The sequence below is a fragment of the Epinephelus lanceolatus genome, chromosome 3 (assembly GCF_041903045.1).
Source record: "Epinephelus lanceolatus isolate andai-2023 chromosome 3, ASM4190304v1, whole genome shotgun sequence".
In the NCBI taxonomy this organism is placed as follows: domain Eukaryota; kingdom Metazoa; phylum Chordata; class Actinopteri; order Perciformes; family Serranidae; genus Epinephelus; species Epinephelus lanceolatus.
Window position 1 is genome coordinate 50842734 of NC_135736.1, and position 27697 is coordinate 50870430.

A 27697-nucleotide genomic window follows, 5' to 3' on the forward strand; every position below is an offset into this window, starting at 1 on the left:
TGTTATAGTTTATCCTCATGTTATAGTTTATAGTCATGTTATAGTTTATCCTCATGTTATAGTTTATCCTCATGTTATAGTTTATAGTCATGTTATAGTTTATCCTCATGTTATAGTTTATCCTCATGTTATAGTTTATTCTCATGTTATAGTTTATCCTCATGTTATAGTTTATTCTCATGTTATAGTTTATTCTCATGTTATAGTTTATAGTCATGTTATAGTTTATCCTCATGTTATAGTTTATAGTCATGTTATAGTTTATCCTCATGTTATAGTTTATAGTCATGTTATAGTTTATCCTCATGTTATAGTTTATCCTCATGTTATAGTTTATAGTCATGTTATAGTTTATCCTCATGTTATAGTTTATAGTCATGTTATAGTTTATCCTCATGTTATAGTTTATTCTCATGTTATAGTTTATCCTCATGTTATAGTTTATTCTCATGTTATAGTTTATTCTCATGTTATAGTTTATAGTCATGTTATAGTTTATCCTCATGTTATAGTTTATAGTCATGTTATAGTTTATTCTCATGTTATAGTTTATCCTCATGTTATAGTTTATCCTCATGTTATAGTTTATAGTCATGTTATAGTTTATCCTCATGTTATAGTTTATAGTCATGTTATAGTTTATTCTCATGTTATAGTTTATTCTCATGTTATAGTTTATCCTCATGTTATAGTTTATCCTCATGTTATAGTTTATCCTCATGTTATAGTTTATAGTCATGTTATAGTTTATTCTCATGTTATAGTTTATTCTCATGTTATAGTTTATAGTCATGTTATAGTTTATCCTCATGTTATAGTTTATCCTCATGTTATAGTTTATCCTCATGTTATAGTTTATTCTCATGTTATAGTTTATAGTCATGTTATAGTTTATCCTCATGTTATAGTTTATCCTCATGTTATAGTTTATAGTCATGTTATAGTTTATCCTCATGTTCTAGTTTATCCTCATGTTATAGTTTATCCTCATGTTATAGTTTATAGTCATGTTATAGTTTATCCTCATGTTATAGTTTATCCTCATGTTATAGTTTATCCTCATGTTATAGTTTATTCTCATGTTATAGTTTATTCTCATGTTATAGTTTATAGTCATGTTATAGTTTATCCTCATGTTATAGTTTATAGTCATGTTATAGTTTATCCTCATGTTATAGTTTATCCTCATGTTCTAGTTTATCCTCATGTTATAGTTTATTCTCATGTTATAGTTTATTCTCATGTTATAGTTTATAGTCATGTTATAGTTTATCCTCATGTTATAGTTTATAGTCATGTTATAGTTTATCCTCATGTTATAGTTTATCCTCATGTTATAGTTTATAGTCATGTTATAGTTTATCCTCATGTTCTAGTTTATCCTCATGTTATAGTTTATAGTCATGTTATAGTTTATCCTCATGTTATAGTTTATCCTCATGTTATAGTTTATAGTCATGTTATAGTTTATTCTCATGTTATAGTTTATAGTCATGTTATAGTTTATCCTCATGTTATAGTTTATCCTCATGTTATAGTTTATAGTCATGTTATAGTTTATTCTCATGTTATAGTTTATAGTCATGTTATAGTTTATCCTCATGTTATAGTTTATAGTCATGTTATAGTTTATCCTCATGTTATAGTTTATATTCATGTTATAGTTTATCCTCATGTTATAGTTTATAGTCATGTTATAGTTTATAGTCATGTTATAGTTTATCCTCATGTTATAGTTTATAGTCATGTTATAGTTTATCCTCATGTTATAGTTTATCCTCATGTTATAGTTTATGCTTGTGACATCTCAAATGTGGCTTCGACCTGCAGCTGAAAATACAGAGCCCATTTCGTAGAAAATACCCACATATATATGGTGTATCGCCATTTGGCCTGAAAATACAGAGATATGAACTTTTGTGCATATCACTCAGCGCTGTCATGAACATGTGACTCTTAGAGAGACAAAGAAGAATCATAATCCAGGTCAATGTTGAACTGTTTCTTCACAGCTTCACATTTTCCTTGTCACATGGTCCATGTTTGTCTCCTGCGTGTGAACAGATGAATGACTTGGAAACACGCTGAAATCACAGATCTGGTTCTTTCTGACGTCATCACATCGTCACCACTCTGACACTCGTTAAACAGATGGCTGAGGTGTGCTGTTGTGTGTTTGTGTAATGAGTGTTTGACCTTTGAGCTGAAGGTTTCGTCGGGCTCCAGAGCTCACCTGTTCGGGAACCTTAAGTAAAACAGAAGACAAAGGTCAGTTTGTTCCTATCATCTCTGTCCAGAGACCCTTTAGATCCTTCACTTCTTGATCTGATCTGAAACGTCTTCAGCTCTCACCTCGTAGATGGCAAACCCGATGGTGTGCATGTCCTCTCCTTGTTTACGGAGCTTCCTGCGGTTCTTCTGGATCAGACCGACCACGAAGCTGCAGCCGTCCTCTCCATCATCTGGGTCATCGTCTTCCTCCTCCAGCTTGATCATAAATTGAGGATTCATCCAGAATGTGTCTGCAGAGGAGAAACCAGCTCACAAACAAACCTCCAGCTCCACCATACAGAGAAAACCCTCCACTTGTCCAGCTCAGGTCTGATCAGACCTGTATCAGTGTCAATCAGGGGGATCCCTACATATATATGGTTTTAAGTTTGAAGGCAGTGTTGGTGCCTTCTGTCACTGCAGATCGCAGCAGCAGACTTCAGTCTGTACTTCCTGTACTTACAGGGGTTGTTCCTGCAGCCGCCGGCAGTGGATCCTCTCCTCCAGGAGCCGTCGAACTTACTGACGCTCCAGTGTTTGACGGAGTCGTCCTCGATGGTGTCGGGGGTCAGAGTGCACACCTCAATGCGAGAGTAGTGACGCAAGAATTCGTTGAAGGACATCCTGCAGAGACGGGACAGGAGAGGGAAGCGCTCTCACTCTGCAGCTACAAACATCACTGTGAGGACCTGACCGATCAATCTGTGTCTGTGGTAATGAAAATATTTCAGACTCCACCCACCAGAACTCTCCGTCCTCTGCATTGGCATGTGGGCAGTCTCCCTGCACATAATTCCACTCAGATGATCTGTATGAACATAATAATGATAATATGTTAACACAGAATGGACTTTACGAGAAAACAGATCTCAGACTTCCTCAAGCTGTTCTTCACACATCGTGTTCGAGACAATGAGACACATGTATCGTCACAGTGACCTTTGACCACCAAAATCCAATTGGTTCATCGTTCATTGAGTCAGGTGTTTGTGCTAAATATAAAGAAATTCTCTGAGGGCCTTCTTGAGATATCATGTTCATAAAAATGGGACATACAGACAGACATACAGATGGACAACCTGAAAACATAATGCCTCTGGTCACAGTTATTGCCGGTGTGGTGGGATAAAAAGTGGACAGAAACTGATGCAGCCCTTTAAATGAGCGTCATGTTTATGACGTGGGAATTCGTATACATGACGTCAAGAACTCCACCTACAGGATCATAAATACCACAGGAGGGGGGCGTTCACGTGGGCTCTTCTTGTGAATGCACCCCCATTTGAATGCAGCATGTGCTATATGCTACAGATAGCTAGCAAGCATCTCAAACAGGGCTACTTGTAAGTTAACATTAGCCACTAGAATGTTTGCTGTTAGCCTACGAGCTAACCGTATGTTTCAGCTAAATCGTATATGATTTATGACATTTGAAGCCAACCATCTTCAGCTGAAACTTCGCTCACAGGGCTAACAGCAAATGTTCCAGTGGCTAATGTTAGCTTACAAGTAGCCCTTACAGTGGGCGAAATTACAAATCCTAGGATAGCGAAGGAACAGCTGGCCTTACTCTGCCTCTGATTGGCTTACCCTGACCAATCCCACTTATCCTGTCTAAACCAATGACAGCAATGTGTACTGGCCAGTCAGATGGAGAGGAGGGCGGGTCATTCCTTGGCTATCCTGAGATTTGCAAATTTGGTTACAGTGGTTAGCTAGCTAGCTATAGCGTCCAATCAGACGCCATCTTAGTTCGTCTGATGTCATTTCTTCTTTTGTTATCTCAACTCTGCTAAATCTCATCTCATCTCATCTCTTCCCACCTGCTCTAACGAATCATCTCTTAATATCTTGTTTCATCTCATCTCTTCCCTTAGCATCTTTCTGTAGAGCTGCCCATTCGTTTATTATCAGGACTCTGTGAATTCACCATCATCGGTATCCAGCCGTGCGTCTCATAAACAAAATAAATGGGACTGACAGTGGAAGTTTGTATTTTCAGCATGATGCTGAGACCTGTCGATCAGAGGTTGCTATTTTTATTATATTTTAGACTGAGCATCAGATCATTTTTGTTTCCAAGAGAAAGAGATCGACCGCAGCTGCCCAGATGAGGATATTCCTTCATCAGCAGCACTTGGATTATACTCAAACTCGTAGAAAGTACATTATCTGTACTGGATACTCGTTTCTTCCAAATATTAATCCCTAGATATCACCGTCCTCTTATAAATCACACTGCAGTGACACAACATGCTAACGTCTGTGTTCAGTGTCAGTTTGGTTACCCATCGCTCCAGGCTCCAGTCCACTCCACCTGACCCCAGGGGTTCCTCACCCGCACCAGCTTCTCCATCCGACCGCGGTAGTTCACCTGGAAGCAACACCAACAACAACAACAACATTTTCTCCTCCTCTTGTTTCACATCGTCTCATCTTGTTTTATTTTAAGGACATGACATCACCTCCACAGCGCCAGTCAGAGAGTAGGCGTGGCCTTTCACCAGCTTCTGCCGGGTGACGGCCTCTGAATCTGCGGCGCTGGTGATCTGCACCAAAGCAACAACAGGGATGGTTTAGTCACCAACATCGTCATCATCATCATCATCAACAGTCCAAACACCAAAAACTAAACTTTGTAAAAATAAAACCTCAGACGTTGATCTTCAGTGTGATGCACTGTCATCCCTTGGTTTAATAGCTTTTATCAGCAGGAATTTTCTTCCTTCATCTCAGAGGAAATATTTAAAGAAGCGCATTGATGCCAGGCTAGAATATATATATATATATACATATGTATATACATACACACACACATATATATACATATATATATATAAATATATATATATATATATATATATATATATATATATACATACACACACACACACACACACATATATATATATATATATATATATATATATATATACTTACACACATACATACACATATATATGTATATATATATGTATACATATACATATACATATATATACATATATATATACACACATATACATATATATATATATATATATATATATATATATATATATATACATACTGTATATGTCAGTGTCCGGTAATACAACATGAGATTTTTCCTATTATAACAGGATGTTTTCACGTTAGAACAAGTTTCTTGTTCTAATGTGAAAACGGTCTCGTTATAATGGGAAAATTTTTATGTTATTTAATCTGACACTGATCTTTTTTTCTGGCCTGGCATCAGTATCAGAGCATCAGTATGCTCCTGTAACTCCTTTTTTGTGATCAAATTTTATTTTTTATTCAAGAAAGATATAGATAGGTTAGACGTTACAAAAATAGAGCATAAAATATATATTCAGATACATAACTATACATAAAATAAATAAATAATTAAGTAAAATAAAATAATAATAATAAATAAATAAATATATATATATGTATATATAAAATAAAGTCATAGCAAAAGTCCAACCCCAAATATAACCTACCCACCCCCTGGATTCAGAACTCCATACCTCAGTCACAAATTACACCTGAAACCCATGGAGGATAGTTCAAAGTGAATGCCAAGCCTCTATTGCTGACTCTTTTGCTCCATGGACTCTAACTGTCAGCAACTCCAAATAAACAATATTTAAATATGTTAAAACCCATGCTCGAAAAGAGAGTGAATGTGGAGGTTTCCAACGTGTGGCAGCTAGTTTTTTTGCAGCCCTAAGTCCAGCCAACAGTGCTCTTCTCTTGTCCAGTGTCAAACCCAGCCTTGACAAATCATTCAAAATGAGTGTAGCAGGCGAACAGGGCAATCTGATCTTAAACAACTTATTGAGACTAAAAGCAACTGTCTTCCAAAATTCGGCCACTGGGGTACACTCCCAAAACATGTGAACATAATTGCCAATCACTTTGGAAGAACAGAAAGTACACATAGGATAACCTTCATCAAATGAAGCTTCCTAGGAGTTAAATATACCCTATGTATATAATTATAATGTGTTTGCTGATGATCAGGGTTTTGGATCTAAGCCCACACTAAACCACACTTTATCCCAGTCAAATGTAGGTTCCAAATCTGGAACATCTCTTCTCCACATCATGTCTAACGCCAGAGGTCTGTAAGAGTACTGCAATAAGAACCAATAGAGTCTCGATGCAAAATCACTTGTGCTCATAGCAGAGTGGAACAATTTACAAAGTGGATGTGGTGTGAGAGGACCCTGTAAAGGGACACCATTGTCTTTTACAGTCACTCCTGTGACTCCTGACAAACAGACGGGATGTAAAGTGAAGCAGAGAGCCTTAAGGCCAATTTCCATCAGATGCGTGTTGGCTGCGTCTCCGCTCCGGCACGGCAGCAGAGCCGATACCATTCAATTCTAGTCAATGTGTGTGTTTCCACCGGCTGCAGCTGTGCTGCGTTCCGGCTCCGTCACAGCTCCGGAGCCCTCCGCAACAGATATGCAGGACTTCTATTTTTGCTGGACGCCGGAGCACAAAGCAGCAATTCAGCACAGAGCAGCTCGTGCGGGGCAGGAAGTCGTGCACAGAAACACAATAAAACATCCGGTTAATTTTCAAAATAAAATATAGTGTTCACGGTGGATCATATTTCCCTGCACTACATCTTAAAAACTACATAATGGGCAGAGGCAGGCCTGAAGTCAACAGGTCAGAGGTTTTCAGACGTCATTTCACCCCGTGAACACCATGGACGAGGAGATATTAATCATGGCAGTGCACAGATGTCTTCCGGCTGAGCTGCACCGCACCGCACAGAAACGCAGCCAGTGGGTATTGACGGACGGCGGAGCACGCAGCTGATAACCAGTGCTGCCGTTCTGCAACGGACACGCATCCAGTGGAAATCCGGCGTTAGTTTAAAGCTGAACTCTGTCAGATGGTTCAGCTGACAAAGCCACAGGAAGCTACTGGATTTATGGAAACTTCTGGAAACTGCAGCTTTATCTTGAATATTATCAGACTGAAACATTTCAAACATTCTTCACCTGTAAATAAAAAAGCAGTGTGAATATACAGTCAGTGTGTCAGACTCACGTCGATGGAGCAGCCCAGCAGCGCTCCGGCCTCCAGGGCCTTCTTGATGATCTGGAACAGGTTGGAGGGAGGTTTTCGGAGGTCAAAGTTCTCAGCGATGCCTCCGGTGAAATCCTCAAAGCCCTCGGTGGTGGATCCGCCAGACAATGCTTCATAGCAGCCGTTAACTCTGTGACGAAGGGCGAGTGTGACCGCAGTGTTAATACTACTGATACACATCCAAACTAAGACTCAGAAAGGAACATTATGTTGTGGTTTTGGAACAGAAGGTTGTCGGGTTGAATCCCTGGCTGGTCTTACTTGGCGTAGGCCTTCTCCAGCAGGGCGCTCCAGAACTCCCTCCCCTCCGCCGAGTGGACGAACATTAACTCTCCGTCTTTGACCGGCAGACGGTCGTCGATCACCACGTCCACCCACTCCCCGAACTGCCAGAACTAAAGACCACAGGAAAAAATGTGGACATTTACTTTGAAAGTTTCTCTTAATGGTCTGAATTCTTCTTCCTGTCTCCAGCTTAAAAAAAGATGCAGTGAATAGAAACTTTAAAACTACAGTATATTTGCTAGCTAGCTAACGATGTAAGCTGATGACCTCCTGGATCAGAACATAATACAGTAGCTGTCAGCACTGATCATTTTACAGAGGACACCACAAGAAAACATGTTCTTAGTTTAGATGATCAAACAGACAATGGATCATAGACTTTTGTTTCTGGCTGTCAGTGTTAGCAAGTACTAGGGCTGTCAAAAGCACCATGAAATTGAGTTAGAATATTTTCGAATTAATTTAGTAGAGTTCGAATAATATTCGAATTTATTAATATTATTATCTTTTTTTTTTTTTCAAAAAACCCCACAAAAAATAAGATGCTTATTGCTGCTGCAATATGAATGTGACACTTGGATGAAAACAGCCGTTCTGACCTCACTGAAGTGCCAGGTATGACCAACTTCTGCCTCGCTATCTGAGCCATATCTCAGTGTCCCTCTGTGGCCCGGCTTGTGCGCGAGCCATCTCCGCCCGAACGGGATTGGCAGTGATATACAACATTATTAATAGTGTTAATTAATTATTAATGATATTCGAATTATCAAATTTAGGTTCAAACCTAAAACCTAAATTTGACAGCCCTAGCGAGCACAGCCTTTATATCACATACTAAAGGACATGTTTTCTAACAGCGGCCTCTCCCAAAATGAGCATTAGTCACCGTTACTTTATTCAATAATAAACAGACAGCGTTAGCTAACAAGTAGAAAAGTTGTCACGTCCATATTAAATTCTATTCTATGTGGACGTCTCCATGTATCTCCAAGTATTAACCATGTAAAATGAGACAAATTCATGTTTAATAAATGAGTGAGTTTCTATAATTCCTCATGATCATGAATTCTTTTCCACCACGTCAGTAATTCAGTTGATGTCAGTGTGACACACACTCCTCTACTGAGCGTCCAGCCGTCATTACAGACTGAATATCCAGATTATAATAAACTGGAGACAAAACTTTATTTCTACTTTACTTAGATCATAAACCCATGGATAGGAAAGGACTCAGAAATATAAGGATTGTTATAACTGTATAACTGTCATTTGTTTACAGATGAGTCGTCTCCTCTCCAATATGGCGGCGACGCTGATGTATCACTGCAGAGGGCTGACAGTAGGGATGTCCCGATCCAGCTTTTTCACTTCCGATCCGATACCGATATTACAGCCTTGAGTTCTGGCTGATACCGATACCGATCCAATCCAAGCGCGTATTATACATATTCACTTATTTTGTTGTCAGTCATGTTAGAAAAGGTTTGATCAAGCAATATTACTCTAACAAGAACAACTACTTAATCAGGTTAGTTAGAATGATCCACAACAGTTGGTATGAGAAACTGACCTGTTTATTGTTAACAGGGTTAAATAAACAAACTTTAAACTTGAACATTAACATTAAATAAAAAATATAGCTGGTTTGCTTTGGCTGCTTTGGCCCCTTAATAAATAGAAAATAAATCAACACAAGAAATCTTTAAAATGTCTAACATTGAAATTAAAATAGCAGCAAGACTCCACACACTTGTGCTTTGCCCCCTAATAAATAAAAAATAGATTAACACCACAAGACATTGTTGACATTTAACAAACAATGCAGCCTTTCCTTTTCAGTTATTTTAGTAGTGTCAGTGCCAGCCTGGTACACAGGCACACAATATTGTACAACTGTTTAAACAAGCAATAGTCCATCCAGGCTCCAGTTTCACTAATTGTGCCCAAAACAATGCCATCAGTGCTCTTTACTTAAACAGTAAGAGTGTAAACCAAATGAAAATATCACTCTCAAAACACCAGAGCAGAAAACAAATAGTCAGTTAACTAAGTTGACCGCTACTCCTCCTACCCTTCGTGTGTGTCTGCCGTCTGCATGCTGGCCTGGTGGATTGATAGTAAGTACTGGAGCGGATCACTGGAATGGACTGCTTGAATTGCGGAGCGCTGGGCTGGCCGGAAAACCTGGATCGGACTCCTCTGTGAAAAACTGGATTGGAGTTCTTGGATCGGCATTTTTCCATGCAAACCGATCCGATGCCCGTTTTTTGCTAATATCCCTAACATCCCTAGCTGACACAGTCAATGTGGCGTCTACGTATCAATGTCTATGCAGATAACGGTTCTTTGAGATGGATATGGTCCTGAGGATCAGGACTGATTAGCTTTATGTTAGCATAGGTAGCAGCATCGCTATATAAATGCCAAAGGTTCCTATTTCTTAATGTGATTTATTTTCAGAAGGACTGTAAATGTGTCAGTGTTAGCTGAAATGCTAACTGTCTCCTGGTAGAATGTTAATTCATCCTTTAAAACAAATGTCAGAAACTTTGTGTGTAAATAAAGAGACATCTGGAGGGTGAAAGCGTCACTAGTGGACAGATTAGGCCCATTATTAGTTGTCGAGTTCCACAGGGTTCAATGCTGGGTCCCATATCATTTTTGTTTATCATGAATTTACTTGGGTAAATATATCAGGGAGTAACTTATATGTTCGCCGCAGTGCTGAGCCTGATTGGCCTTTGCAGCCACTGTAGGTCAGTTTCTGTTTCCTATTCCATCAGCCAATAAATGAGGGACATTTGCTCTGCCTCAAAAACCCCTTGCTGTTTACTGTTTGTTCTGGTTCTCTTTACCAAACACAACGTAGATGCCTGAAACACGGGCTGACAGGTATCATCTATGAACGACACGAACATTCACATATATGGACATTTTGTCTGTTTTCAGTCTGAGCTGACGGTGTGTTAATCTGCTGGTAACCATAGGAACAGGACTGAAGCTGCAGGCCACATTAACAGACAGACACTGTGATAAAGCTGATACTGACGCTCTTCACTCATGTCACAATTCTGTTACCTGGAAGTGAAAGATGCCGGCGTAGTCATCACCGAAGCCCTGGTCAGAGGGAACGACTCTGGCCATCACATACTCATTCAGCGTCAGGGAGGCGATGGCCGCCAACAGCCAGCAGTCACCTGGACAGACAGGAAAACACCTGAAACGGACTGCGCAGTTCACTACAACCAACATCCTGATGGTTCATCTGCTCGTACAGTCTGAGAGATGAAGTTTGTCCTGAGGGTGGCGCTACAGGAAAGATCGCTAACATCTGGAGGGTTCATACCCTGAAGGGCAGCCCGTTTACTTCAATATTTCTTAAACAAGATGAAAAGCACATGAAAATATCCACCTAAGGGCCGAGAGTTCAGAGGTCACTGCTGTCTCCACAGCGCCGTGTCAGCACCACAAAAATGTCTCCAATCATTGATTATCTTTCTGCTGAAGGGAGAAATGATTAAGTCCAGGATGCTCTTGTAAAACAGTGTCAAGGATGCACTATTCTTGCATGGGGAGGTGAGTACTGTCATTAAAACAAAACCCAAACCAAACCTGAGGCGGGTTTGTAAGGTATGTTTTCTTTTAAAATGTTTGCTAGTCTTTTTTTTTTATTTTTGCAATTTTTAAAATATTTTTGGCTATTTTTTTTGTTTGTTTAAATTTTTTTTTGCCTATTTTTGCCTTGTTCCTTTAAAATTGCAAAATTTATCACAGACAGAAATGATCTCACTTCTGACAGTCCTTGAACACATCATGTGCAACGAATGCTTTTGTCAGAAAAAAAAACACACACAACCAAATCTGATCTTAAAATAGTGATTTTCACTAAAATCACCTTTTACTCTACGTCTCATTTAAAATTTGTCCAAAAATAATATGTTTGTGCGAAAAGAGTGAAAAACTGAGACTTTTGTTTAACTCCAAGATTTCATCTGCAATTTGTAACTTTCAAACATCAAAGTTTTAAAAATCTTATAAGTCATTTATGGAGGAGGGAGGGTCATGGATTTTCCAAGGAAAAATATTTGAAGCTTCACCGCACCCCTCCACCCCCCTGATAAATAAGGAACAGTCCCTAACTAAGCCCCGCCCACTGCCAGAGGAAAAACACTCATTTCAGTTATTGTGACTTTTGACTCACTGATGTGTCTGAATCCTTCGAACATACAAACTTTATCATCTAAAAGTTTCACACTGATTCAAAGTGCCTGCGTCTCTGTGGAGGGACGAACACTCTCAGCTGTCTCTGCTTGGACCTGATTTTTGAACAGGAAATGACACAAACAGTTCACACTGAGAAACCGGCGACAGATGAGGACACACGTGGTGTCAGAAAAACACAGCGGTGTCATAATGTGGTCCCGACCGGCAGGGGATCGAACCAACGCCCTGAGTCTATTCACAGCTTTTTTCTTTTTTGTGTTCCTGATGAAGGATTCAAGTCATGGGAGGAAACAACTCCCTGCAGTTGCTGCTGCTGCACTTCCTGTTCACAAATATTCACTGCTTAGATGTTAATACAGACACACAGACAGACAGGCAGACACACAGGCAGACAGGCAGACACACAGGCAGACAGGCAGAGACAGACAGGCAGACAGGCAGACAGACAGACAGACAGACAGATGTTTCTGCATGTGTGAACAGAGCTTTACAGTAAAGTAACACAACAACAGCGGCTACAGCTCAGTGTGGTTTAATGAAGGCACGGCATGCTGGTGAGTCATCACCACAACACCCAGTGTGTGTGTGTGTGTGTGTGTGTGTGTGTGTGTGTGTGTGTGTGTGTGTCAGGGTGTGTCCTCATTGGTTGACAGCACATATCCCCCCCTCTCCCCCTCCATCTTTCTGATGTTTGTCTCTCACCCTCTAACAATAGCTGGCAGGCCTCTTCCTGTTCTGCTCCTTCCTGCTCAGCCAATCAGAGCTCAGCGTGGCAGCGCCCTCTAATTACAGCAGATCTGGTTCTCATTAAGTTTCTGTTCAGAGAGAGTTGTGCTGTAAACTGGGTGTGTTCTGTCAGTTCTGATGTGAACTGATGATCAAACACTTTCTTTAATAACTCTCTGGATCTGGACTCAGATTTGACACCATTATATGAAACGTCTCATCTGTCTGTCTGTCTGTCTGTCCGAATTCTACAGCCGGACAGTCGGACACAGGACGTCTCCGTCTTCCCTGTGAAGCCTCAGTGTCTCTTGCTGGACCCTGATTGGCTTCAGACAAGAGCCCCTTTAAAGGCGGTTCACACGGTTACTCCACCTCACCATTCTGTATGAACAGTACTACAGAAGTCAGACTCGTCTCTCCTTATACCCGCCACAGGAAGTAGTCACAGCTCAACGATATCTGTATAAATAGGACAGCCAGCAGGACAGCATCATGGACGGCAACCTGCCGTGGGACATTTAAAAAGCAGCTGCTAGCAGTTAGCAGCTAACTCAAAGAAGAAGAGCAGCAGCTGATAGTAGTTAGCAGCTAACTCAAACAATAAGGTCCAGGAGCTCCTTACCCTCCGAGCAGAGGACGAGATCAGCCGCCATATAACAGGGACACGTGATGTCATTGTTATTGTTTATAAAGAGCTGCTGACACGTATGTTATATGTCACGCTAGCGGCCGTCGGTGTTGTGTTATATGTCACGACTCTTTTGACTCTGTGATTTCGTCATGCTCTCTCACGACTTTGTGTGAAAAGGGATTATTAGTGAGGTCACAGATCCTACAGGTGCGTCCAGGTGTTAAACCGGGATTGAAGGTAAAACCAACTCTGAACACAGGAGGTTAACAGAGAGTAAAACACATGTGAGTCTTCAAAGGTTCATTAGAATCTGTTCAAATATTAATGATTTAAAAAAAAGGAATAAAGTTCTAAAGCATTAAATATTGTCTGCACACAGCTCTCAACGTGGCCGCTAATATCTAACAGAGATAACAGCACGAACGACAGCAACAGTGATGATTTCAGGGACAGTCTGACAATCCGCAGGCTGTGCTGCATTCAGGAACAGTCAGTAAAACTCACCTAGTGCTCCCTGGCAGATGTCAGTCCTGGTGGCTCCGCCCAGAATAAACTCAGGATTACGGACCAGTTCCTGAAGGTCGAGACAACATCAGATCAGGGACACTGAAGACACTCACACACTGTCAGTGATACTCACACACTGTCAGTGATACTCACACACTGTCAGTGATACTCACACACTGTCAGTGATACTCACATACTGTCAGTGATACTCACACACTGTCACTGTCAGTGATACTCACACACTGTCAGTGATACTCACATACTGTCAGTGATACTCACACACTGTCACTGTCAGTGATACTCACACACTGTCACTGTCAGTGATACTCACACACTGTTAGTGATACTCACACACTGTCAGTGATACTCACACACTGTCACTGTCAGTGATACTCACACACTGTCACTGATACTCACATACTGTCAGTGATACTCACACACTGTCTGTGATACTCACACACTGTCAGTGATACTCACACACTGTCAGTGATACTCACACACTGTCACTGTCAGTGATACTCACACACTGTCACTGTCAGTGATACTCACATACTGTCACTGTCAGTGATACTCACACACTGTCAGTGATACTCACACACTGTCACTGTCAGTGATACTCACACACTGTCAGTGATACTCACACACTGTCACTGTCAGTGATACTCACACACTGTCAGTGATACTCACATACTGTCAGTGATACTCACACACTGTCAGTGATACTCACATACTGTCACTGTCAGTGATACTCACACACTGTCTGTGATACTCACATACTGTCAGTGATACTCACACACTGTCAGTGATACTCACACACTGTCACTGTCAGTGATACTCACACACTGTCAGTGATACTCACACACTGTTAGTGATACTCACACACTGTCAGTGATACTCACACACTGTCACTGTCAGTGATACTCACACACTGTCAGTGATACTCACACACTGTCACTGTCAGTGATACTCACATACTGTCACTGTCAGTGATACTCACACACTGTCAGTGATACTCACACACTGTCACTGTCACTGATACTCACACACTGTCACTGTCAGTGATACTCACACACTGTCAGTGATACTCACACACTGTCACTGTCAGTGATACTCACACACTGTCAGTGATACTCACATACTGTCAGTGATACTCACACACTGTCAGTGATACTCACATACTGTCACTGTCAGTGATACTCACATACTGTCACTGTCAGTGATACTCACACACTGTCTGTGATACTCACATACTGTCAGTGATACTCACACACTGTCACTGATACTCACACACTGTCAGTGATACTCACATACTGTCAGTGATACTCACATACTGTCTGTGATACTCACACACTGTCACTGTCAGTGATACTCACACACTGTCAGTGATACTCACATACTGTCACTGTCAGTGATACTCACACACTGTCACTGTCAGTGATACTCACACACTGTCACTGTCAGTGATACTCACACACCGTCAGTGATACTCACACACTGTCACTGTCAGTGATACTCACACACTGTCAGTGATACTCACACACTGTCAGTGATACTCACATACTGTCAGTGATACTCACACACTGTCACTGTCAGTGATACTCACACACTGTCAGTGATACTCACATACTGTCAGTGATACTCACACACTGTCACTGTCTGTGATACTCACACACTGTTAGTGATACTCACACACTGTCAGTGATACTCACACACTGTCACTGATACTCACATACTGTCAGTGATACTCACACACTGTCTGTGATACTCACACACTGTCAGTGATACTCACACACTGTCAGTGATACTCACACACTGTCACTGTCAGTGATACTCACACACTGTCACTGTCAGTGATACTCACACACTGTCACTGTCAGTGATACTCACATACTGTCACTGTCAGTGATACTCACACACTGTCAGTGATACTCACACACTGTCACTGTCAGTGATACTCACACACTGTCAGTGATACTCACACACTGTCACTGTCAGTGATACTCACACACTGTCAGTGATACTCACACACTGTCACTGTCAGTGATACTCACACACTGTCAGTGATACTCACATACTGTCAGTGATACTCACACACTGTCAGTGATACTCACACACTGTCACTGTCAGTGATACTCACACACTGTCAGTGATACTCACATACTGTCAGTGATACTCACACACTGTCTGTGATACTCACACACTGTTAGTGATACTCACACACTGTCAGTGATACTCACACACTGTCACTGATACTCACATACTGTCAGTGATACTCACACACTGTCTGTGATACTCACACACTGTCAGTGATACTCACACACTGTCAGTGATACTCACACACTGTCACTGTCAGTGATACTCACACACTGTCACTGTCAGTGATACTCACACACTGTCACTGTCAGTGATACTCACATACTGTCACTGTCAGTGATACTCACACACTGTCAGTGATACTCACACACTGTCACTGTCAGTGATACTCACACACTGTCAGTGATACTCACACACTGTCACTGTCAGTGATACTCACACACTGTCAGTGATACTCACACACTGTCACTGTCAGTGATACTCACACACTGTCAGTGATACTCACATACTGTCAGTGATACTCACACACTGTCAGTGATACTCACATACTGTCACTGTCAGTGATACTCACACACTGTCTGTGATACTCACATACTGTCAGTGATACTCACACACTGTCAGTGATACTCACACACTGTCACTGTCAGTGATACTCACACACTGTTAGTGATACTCACACACTGTCAGTGATACTCACACACTGTCACTGTCAGTGATACTCACACACTGTCAGTGATACTCACACACTGTCACTGTCAGTGATACTCACATACTGTCTGTGATACTCACACACTGTCAGTGATACTCACACACTGTCAGTGATACTCACACACTGTCACTGTCAGTGATACTCACACACTGTCACTGTCAGTGATACTCACACACTGTCACTGTCAGTGATACTCACATACTGTCACTGTCAGTGATACTCACACACTGTCAGTGATACTCACACACTGTCACTGTCAGTGATACTCACACACTGTCACTGTCAGTGATACTCACACACTGTCAGTGATACTCACACACTGTCACTGTCAGTGATACTCACACACTGTCAGTGATACTCACACACTGTCACTGTCAGTGATACTCACACACTGTCAGTGATACTCACATACTGTCAGTGATACTCACACACTGTCAGTGATACTCACATACTGTCACTGTCAGTGATACTCACACACTGTCTGTGATACTCACATACTGTCAGTGATACTCACACACTGTCAGTGATACTCACACACTGTCACTGTCAGTGATACTCACACACTGTCAGTGATACTCACACACTGTTAGTGATACTCACACACTGTCAGTGATACTCACACACTGTCACTGTCAGTGATACTCACACACTGTCAGTGATACTCACACACTGTCACTGTCAGTGATACTCACATACTGTCACTGTCAGTGATACTCACACACTGTCAGTGATACTCACACACTGTCACTGTCACTGATACTCACACACTGTCACTGTCAGTGATACTCACACACTGTCAGTGATACTCACACACTGTCACTGTCAGTGATACTCACACACTGTCAGTGATACTCACACACTGTCACTGTCAGTGATACTCACACACTGTCAGTGATACTCACATACTGTCAGTGATACTCACACACTGTCAGTGATACTCACATACTGTCACTGTCAGTGATACTCACATACTGTCACTGTCAGTGATACTCACACACTGTCTGTGATACTCACATACTGTCAGTGATACTCACACACTGTCAGTGATACTCACATACTGTCTGTGATACTCACACACTGTCACTGTCAGTGATACTCACACACTGTCAGTGATACTCACATACTGTCACTGTCAGTGATACTCACACACTGTCACTGTCAGTGATACTCACACACCGTCAGTGATACTCACACACTGTCACTGTCAGTGATACTCACACACTGTCAGTGATACTCACACACTGTCAGTGATACTCACATACTGTCAGTGATACTCACACACTGTCACTGTCAGTGATACTCACACACTGTCAGTGATACTCACATACTGTCAGTGATACTCACACACTGTCACTGTCTGTGATACTCACACACTGTTAGTGATACTCACACACTGTCAGTGATACTCACACACTGTCACTGATACTCACATACTGTCAGTGATACTCACACACTGTCTGTGATACTCACACACTGTCAGTGATACTCACACACTGTCACTGTCAGTGATACTCACACACTGTCACTGTCAGTGATACTCACACACTGTCAGTGATACTCACACACTGTCACTGTCAGTGATACTCACACACTGTCAGTGATACTCACACACTGTCACTGTCAGTGATACTCACACACTGTCAGTGATACTCACATACTGTCAGTGATACTCACACACTGTCAGTGATACTCACATACTGTCACTGTCAGTGATACTCACACACTGTCTGTGATACTCACATACTGTCAGTGATACTCACACACTGTCAGTGATACTCACACACTGTCACTGTCAGTGATACTCACACACTGTTAGTGATACTCACACACTGTCAGTGATACTCACACACTGTCACTGTCAGTGATACTCACACACTGTCAGTGATACTCACACACTGTCACTGTCAGTGATACTCACATACTGTCACTGTCAGTGATACTCACACACTGTCAGTGATACTCACACACTGTCACTGTCACTGATACTCACACACTGTCACTGTCAGTGATACTCACACACTGTCAGTGATACTCACACACTGTCACTGTCAGTGATACTCACACACTGTCAGTGATACTCACACACTGTCACTGTCAGTGATACTCACACACTGTCAGTGATACTCACATACTGTCAGTGATACTCACACACTGTCAGTGATACTCACATACTGTCACTGTCAGTGATACTCACATACTGTCACTGTCAGTGATACTCACACACTGTCTGTGATACTCACATACTGTCAGTGATACTCACACACTGTCAGTGATACTCACATACTGTCTGTGATACTCACACACTGTCACTGTCAGTGATACTCACACACTGTCAGTGATACTCACATACTGTCACTGTCAGTGATACTCACACACTGTCACTGTCAGTGATACTCACACACTGTCACTGTCAGTGATACTCACACACCGTCAGTGATACTCACACACTGTCACTGTCAGTGATACTCACACACTGTCAGTGATACTCACACACTGTCAGTGATACTCACACACTGTCTGTGATACTCACACACTGTCAGTGATACTCACACACTGTCACTGTCAGTGATACTCACACACTGTCAGTGATACTCACATACTGTCACTGTCAGTGATACTCACACACTGTCACTGTCAGTGATACTCACACACTGTCACTGTCAGTGATACTCACATATTGTCACTGTCAGTGATACTCACATACTGTCAGTGATACTCACACACTGTCAGTGATACTCACATACTGTCAGTGATACTCACACACTGTCAGTGATACTCACACACTGTCACTGTCAGTGATACTCACACACTGTCAGTGATACTCACACACTGTCACTGTCAGTGATACTCACACACTGTCAGTGATACTCACATACTGTCACTGTCAGTGATACTCACACACTGTCACTGTCAGTGATACTCACATACTGTCACTGTCAGTGATACTCACACACTGTCACTGTCAGTGATACTCACACACTGTCACTGTCAGTGATACTCACATATTGTCACTGTCAGTGATACTCACATACTGTCAGTGATACTCACACACTGTCACTGTCAGTGATACTCACACACTGTCACTGTCAGTGATACTCACATATTGTCACTGTCAGTGATACTCACATACTGTCAGTGATACTCACACACTGTCAGTGATACTCACACACTGTCTGTGATACTCACACACTGTCACTGTCAGTGATACTCACATACTGTCAGTGATACTCACACACTGTCAGTGATACTCACATACTGTCAGTGATACTCACACACTGTCAGTGATACTCACACACTGTCACTGTCAGTGATACTCACACACTGTCAGTGATACTCACACACTGTCACTGTCAGTGATACTCACATACTGTCACTGTCAGTGATACTCACACACTGTCAGTGATACTCACACACTGTCACTGTCAGTGATACTCACATACTGTCACTGTCAGTGATACTCACATACTGTCAGTGATACTCCGACACTGTCAGTGATACTCACACACTGTCAGTGATACTTACACACTGTCACACTGTCAGTGATACTCACACACTGTCAGTGATACTTACACACTGTCACACTGTCAGTGAGGACACAAAAAGAAAACACGTCTTAATTTGGGACTTCAATAAAACTAGTTATTGATTTATAGATGATGTCGTAATTTGGCTGATCACAGGTGATCACAAACGCAGTCCACTGTTCAGACAGAACGCTGTCACTGACCAATCAGAATCCATGTTACAGTAATAAGCTGTATCTTTATAATATAGATGAATCTCTGCGGTGGTGTTTAAAGGAGCTCCACCTTTACCTGCTGATCAACATTAAGCTGATCCACACATTAATGCATAATAATAATAATAATAACAAAACTGTTACTGTTGGTACTTCAGTTATATCTTAATGTTTCTGTACTTAAGTCATATTAATGTTTTTATTGACAGATCCTCGTCAGCAGCTTCACACTGACTCTGCACAGATTTCATATTAATATCAGAGCGCGCTCTGTTAGAGAGTCACAGGAAGCAGTTTCCTGCCAGCAGCAGAAACATCCAGTCTGCACTCAGTCTGCAACATTAAACTAAATATCTCAGCTCCTGTTCCCAGAATCTGACTCTGCAAGAACAACTGCTAATAACAATCACACAGAGGCCTCGGGGCCCCGGGGCCCAGTGGACCTGTCCATCATCAGGTCGTTTAGTCTCAGTGCAGTTTGAGTCTCAGTCGTCAGGACATGTTTACTGGAATTTACTCTGCGGACAAGAAGCTGCTTTACATGTTTAAATAACTCTGAACATTCCTGAAATATCTGAGGTGAAACTCTGAAGCTGACGCAGGTCTCGATGTTTCAGACTTCAAACTTTATTAACACGACACACTGCATACCGAGGTATCACATACATGTGCAGTCACATTCAACACGCAGCGTCAAAGCTGAAAGACGTTAACACTGAAAGATTTTCAGCCTCACTGCAGTCAAACTGTGTGAGTATAACCAGCAGTAAGAGTCGGGGCTCTTGCAGTACAGCAGTCGCTTCGTCTGCATCATGTGTTCGGATGACTTCATGTGTCGGCGTCATTTTACTGCTGTCCATGTTTTTTAACTCCTTCATGTCTTGTTGGCTCCTTTGTTTCATCCAAACTTTGAAGCTGTCAGATAAATATGGTGCAGTAACAGTACAGAGACGGAGAGAAGCAGGGATACTCGAGTAAAGTACGAGTACCTCAGAGTTTTACCTGAATGCAGTACTTGAGAGTACTCAGTTACTTCCCACCTCTGGATGAGTACACAAGTTTTTATTCATTATTATTATATTATTCAGAAATGTTTTCACAAATTCCCGTGAGATGGTACATCATAGAGACGTGACATTTTCGTCAGTGACTGGAAGTTGTGTATAAATGCTACTCAGGAAACCAGATGGGGGCGCTATAATTAAGGTCAAAGAAGTTCTTTAGTTTGAAAGGTCACCACCATCTCACCATTTGTTGAACTGACATGAAATTCAACACACGTTCAGCTGTATGGATTCTACAAAAGCCTCAAGAACCCTTAAGATCCGCCCACTAGATTGTCCGCCATTTTGAATTTTTTTAAAAAACACATGGTTGACATCTCCTCCCAAGGCGTGGGTCCAATTTGTACCAAAGTGTCTGTGGATCATCTTTGGACCAACCTCATCAGATGTCATCAAAAGCATTTTGGTTTGATGACATTGACCAATCAACTGTAGAGGGGGCGTGGCTCAGCACATTAATGTTTGTAACTCTATGACCGTTGAGCCAATCATCACTAAACTTACACGTCCACATCAGTACCTGAGTCATACCCTGAACGTTTCCTTCAAATCAACAACTAGGGGGCGCTACACATGCAAACAAATCAGACTATATATCAGAAAGTGTCCAATCATCACAAAACCTGCAGGAAATGATACAGTTTTTCTCAGTTGTTTACAAACAAATACTGGTACTTGAGACACAATGACCACAACATGTAACTCATGCACCAACCCCCTGAACCAATTCTGCTAAACTACAAGCACAATTCCTGCTTTACACTCAAATTGCAGTTCTAAAACACATTTTTTTCAAAACACTACACACAATTCTCTGCATTTGGCACAATTTTCATGAAGAAAAGCTCTTGTTTTCACAAAGAACACACTGTCATTCAAAATTCTAAAGTTAATGGCCCTACTATGCACACTGACTCATCACATGGGCAAACACCTGTCACACAGTTTTACAATTAGCAATCAGAGCTTTAGCATAAAAGGGCACCAGGTGAGCTTTTCTGTTTTGGAGCAATGGATGCCAACACTGGAAACAGAGGCAGAGCCAGAGCCAGAGGAGTGAGAGTAAGAGGAGGAGGACGGGGAGGACGAGGACGAGGAAGGCCAAGGACCGTAATCTCTGATGAGATCCGAGCCACTTTTTCTGCCTGGAGATGGAAAGTGTATGACCGAAATCCACAAACGCGTATACCCCTTCTCCAAGCTATGGAAGACGCATGTGGAGATATAGCAGTTGATGCTTTTCATGGCTGGATTCGCCATGCTAGGCGATATTTCCCCCGCTGCTTGGCCAGGGAAAACATTGCTTGTGATGTGGATGAGGTGCTGTGGCCAGACCGAAACAGAAGAGAGGATGCAGCATAGTTTTGTTTTGTTTTTTACTGTAAGTGTATACAGTAAATTCTTCTGTTGTTTTGTATGTAGACCACTGTATGTGCAACTTTGTGTTGGTTGGGATGTACACTGTGTTGTGGGAAAAATAAAATATATTTGTTACCGTGTATTTGTGTGTTCTGAGTATAAAAACAATATTCTAAAATATTTTACAACACACTTATGTATGTACTGTCTGTAGTAAGTGTAACACTGAACAAAAAAAGGCCTAAGTCATTATGATGAATGGAGAAGAAGTGTTTTCCATTCATCATAGTGTTTTACATTGAGCACATCAGTGTTCAACTGGTTCTTATAAATGTCTGTTCATATGATGGTTTGTGTGTGTCATTTGAAAACAAAATAACATTTTGAGAAGAAATAACATTGTTTTGAATGTAAAGTTTCATTTTGCAGGAGAATTGAGGGGTTTTGCCCATTGTGTGTGTGTGTTTTTTGATTTGTGTGTAGAGTTCTGAGAGTATGAGGCATGCTTTCAGAAAATGTGTGTAAACAATTGAGAAAAACTGTAAGTAATAATGTTGAACCACGTGTGTTAAATCATTTTTGTATCAGTCAGTAGGGGGCGCCACCAGTTTGGCCTTTTGCAAAATTTGGCCATAAACCAATGAGGGTTTGTTCAAACATTGACAAACTCAGTGGACTTTTTTAACTCAGCCATTAAAGCATGTCCCCAAAATGTTTCTGCAGTTGACCAATAGGAAGTGACAGTGCTGCCAGAGAAGGGCGTGGCCTGGCAGAGATTTGGACATAAATGAACCAGCGTGGGTCTGTTCTTTGTCTTTAACGCCGGCGTCCTGAACTGTCGAACGTCTTGATCTTACCCAGCTTTCAACTTTCAAAGGTCCGTCCCTGCCTGAACTCTGGAAGTGCGGCTGGCCGTTGTATCAATATGACTGTATTTATTCTGACTCAGTTACAGTCACCTCTTCCTCCTCCTCCTCCTCTTCCTCTTCTCTCCACTTCCTGCTTCTGAAAACTCTCAGACTGACACATCTGCACGAGGACAGATTACTTACATTACAAAGTACTCTGAGTACAACCAAGTGCTTTTCACTGTGTGTTGAAATGAAGAGTGTCTGACATGTAAAGTGTGTCAGTGTGTTTAATGAGCGCCATGTGACGTCTCCTCCCAGGAAGCACCTCTGTGTTTATGGGAGCGTAGTGACTCATCTCTGTGGCATGTAGGATCTCTGATGACTCACGGGTTGTTCCTCACATGTTTGATCTGTTTCACTCTGCACGAGTCAAACTGAATATTGTATGTAACATGTTGAAGAAGCGTGTTGCTGAACACAGCCGTCTGAGCAGAGGGAGTGAAACACACACTGTGCTTACACTGATGTGTGTTACACATGTTGTGTGTATTTGTGAACACACACAGACATTTGTAGGTCAACCAGGGGAGCGCAGGACGCTGCAGCTGCTCTTAAATCTCGTTCTGAGGCGTTTGGAGGGAAATATGAATCATGCTCGTTTGCTTTTTATCGTACTCAGTCACACGTTTTAGCTCACACACTTTTCTCTCATTGTAATTTTGTGTTTCGGCTCGTTGACGTTGAACAAACGGGTCTCAGACGGTCCGAGTTAACAGGACTCTGTCTTCCATGGATCCACGCAGGGCCCTGCTCTTTCTCCTCTTTTATTCACAGGTGACTGTCGGAGGAATCACACATCCACATCTGTGCTGAGGAACACGGATGACTCTACACCATGGTGACAGAACACCATCACGGCCCACGACTGGATGAACCTGTTAACCACTGTGACCAGTCTGATTTTGGGAGGAGGTCCTGCCTTCCTGCTCCTTGTGTGATGGAGGGGGGGTCGGCGGCAGCGGAGAAGCGGTACAAGTATCTGAGCACTGACGACATCTGTCAGACAACAGACCGACGCCGAGCAGTTTGGATTATGACAGGACGATCATGAAAATGTTCTCTTCTGTTTTTATCAGGTCCCATCTTTCCTCTAACATCAACAGCTGGTTTGGAAATGTGAACAAGAACGAGGCGGAGGAAGTGGTGATGTTGTGACATCACTGCTGTTATTTTAATAACCTGCAGCATCTGTATGACGAGGGGGTCGCCTCTAAAGCTCGCGGCTGTCTCAGACGCATCGCATTTCAGATGCTTCCATCAAGGCGGAGGGTCAGCCTCCCTAAACTCAGAGCACAGAGCGTCACAGATCGTTACAGAGCGTCACAGAGCGTCATAGATCGTCACAGAGCGTCATAGAGCGTCACAGAGCGTCACAGATCGCCACAGAGCATCACAGATCGCCACAGAGCGTCACAGATCGTCACAGAGCGTCATAGAGCGTCACAGATCGTTACAGAGCGTCACAGAGCGTCACAGATCGTCACAGAGCGTCATAGAGCGTCACAGATCGTCACAGATCGTTACAGAGCGTCACAGATCGTTACAGATCGTTACAGAGCGTCACAGAGCGTCACAGATCATTACAGATCGCCATGGAGCATCGCAGATCATTACAGATCGTCACAGAGCATCACAGATCGTCACAGAGCATCACAGATCGTCACAGAGCATCACAGATCGTTACAGAGCGTCACGGAGCGTCATGGAGCGTCATGTTTTTGTAGTTTATTTACTTTATTTGTCTGTTACTACAGTAAGATCACTTTTCTTTCTTCTGTTCGCTGCTGTTCGGGAGCTTGTTTTTGTGCTGCTGCAGGAAACAGAAACTTCAACATGTTTCCATGAAACTAACTTTTATTTTTATGTCCTAAAATTATCATCAGAAGGCTGGACACATGTTCCTGCTCCCTCCATCATATCAGTCACTGAGTTTTTATTAAATTTGACTTCATAATATTTCAACATGAGGTCGTTTCTGGAAGAACAGGATGGAAACATCTCTGTGTGATGTCACATGTCTACAGTCTGACAGAGACACATCAGATGCATCAGTGTTGATATTCCTTCCTGCTCCTCTGTAATATCATTATGATCATCATTTTATTAAAATGTGTTTCATTATTTATTCACACAGTCAGTAACAATGAAGCGTCACAGCGTCTGATGACATCCTCTACAGACTGTGGCTCCTATACAGACACGAGTTCAACTCTGATCACAGCGATGGATCTCACAGCCTTCCAAGATGAGTTTGACATCATGAGGTGAAGTTTCTCTAATATCTTTATAACAGTGACGTTATAAGATATTGTGTAAGATGAGATACATACACACACACACACACACACACACACAGACCGTGTAGAGATATGACATGTACAAATAAACAGAACCTGAATGTTTGTATGAAGCTCCTGAACTCTGCTGCTCGCTCTGTCATATCGTCTTTATCATGTCAGTAATAACAGCTCTGTAATATCTCTGCATTATCTCTATATTAATATAACATATCCGCATTATCTCTTTATTAATATAACATCTTTACATTATCTCTATATTAATATAACATCTCTACATTATCTCTATATTAATATAACATCTCTATATTATCTCTATATTAATATAATATCGCTGCATTATCTCTATTAATATAACATCTCTACATTATCTCTATATTAATATAATATCTCTGCATTATCTCTATTAATATAACATCTCTACATTATCTCTATGTTAATATAACATCTCTGCATTATCTATATATTAATATAACATCTTTACATTATCTCTTTATTAATATAACATCTCTGCATTATCTCTATATTAATATAATATCTCGGCATTATCTCTTTATTAATATAACATCTCTATATTATCTCTATATTAATATAATATCTCTGCATTATCTATATTAATATAACATCTCTGCATTATCTCTATTAATATAACATCTCTGCCTTATCTATTAATATAAAATCTCTGCATTATCTATATATTAATATAACATCTCTACATTATCTCTATTAATATAAAATCTCTGCATTATCTATATTAATATAACATCTCTGCATTATCTCTATTAATATAAAATCTCTGCATTATCTATATATTAATATAACATCTCTGCATTATCTCTATATTAATATAACATCTCTATATTATCTCTATATTAATATAATATCTCTGCATTATCTCTATTAATATAAAATCTCTGCATTATCTATATATTAATATAACATCTTTGCATTATCTCTTTATTAATATAACATCTCTATATTATCTCTATATTAATATAATATCTCTACATTATGTCTATGGTATCTTTAATAACTCTATAACACTTCTATATCATCTCTGTGTCATGTCTATATTTCTGACACTTTTATCTCTATCTTCATAACATATCTATAACATCTCTGTAACACCTCGATCATATCTCGATCATATCTCGATCATTCTGTCTCATTTCCCTGTACAAACACACGGAGGGTATTTTGGAGCCTGGTGGATTGTTTCCATGAGGGCGGAGCAGCAGAGTTATGAGCCTGAAGGGAATCTGACAACAAACTGCATCTCCTCCACCTCCTCCACCCAAACCAACCCCACCCCACCCACGCACCCACCCATCCCCACGGACCCCGGTTCGGGTCCCGGGCCCCTGTTCTTACCCCTGGTCTCTTCCAGGTGACTCCCCGGACCTTGTAGGAGCTGCGGCCCAGCTCGTTGAAGCCCAGAGCTTCGGGCGCCGCGGGGAAGGTCGGGTCGCAGAAGAGTTTTCCGGCAGAGAGACACTGAGCCCGCAGAGCCGAGAAGTCCTGGTTCAGGTACCGAATCGCGTTGGCGTTGGTGCCGAAGCCCGCAGCCATGGCCCGCTTCTTGGCCAGAGTGGACGCCACGCCGGACATGATGGAGGACAAGACGGAGGACAAAAGTTAGAGACAGTCCCAAGATCTGTGATCAAACTTTTTCTCTGTTTCTGACTCAGAGTCTCTCAGACCTCCGCCCCGAAACCCGGAGGAGGAGCCAGCTGACGGTGTCTCCCTCCCTCCCCCTGTCTGTCTCTCCCTCCCCTGTCTGTCTGTCCCT

General features: G+C 41.6%; 1 protein-coding gene across 1 annotated transcript in view; it reads right to left on the reverse strand.

Moving 5' to 3' along the window:
- Positions 1–27627, reverse strand: part of LOC117255600 (calpain-2 catalytic subunit-like) — a 41281-nt gene extending 13654 nt beyond the window's left edge. Inside the window, exons 1-11 of the mRNA XM_033624686.2 lie at positions 27280–27627; positions 13733–13802; positions 10726–10844; positions 7624–7757; positions 7324–7492; positions 4737–4820; positions 4560–4645; positions 3014–3079; positions 2735–2895; positions 2353–2522; positions 2234–2245 (exon numbers count right to left, since the gene is read on the reverse strand). Of these exons, the coding sequence (XP_033480577.1) occupies positions 2234–2245; positions 2353–2522; positions 2735–2895; positions 3014–3079; positions 4560–4645; positions 4737–4820; positions 7324–7492; positions 7624–7757; positions 10726–10844; positions 13733–13802; positions 27280–27516 (1308 nt within the window). The 5' untranslated portion in view covers positions 27517–27627. The remainder of the gene's footprint in view (positions 1–2233; positions 2246–2352; positions 2523–2734; positions 2896–3013; positions 3080–4559; positions 4646–4736; positions 4821–7323; positions 7493–7623; positions 7758–10725; positions 10845–13732; positions 13803–27279) is intronic.
- Positions 27628–27697: the final 70 nt, after the last annotated feature.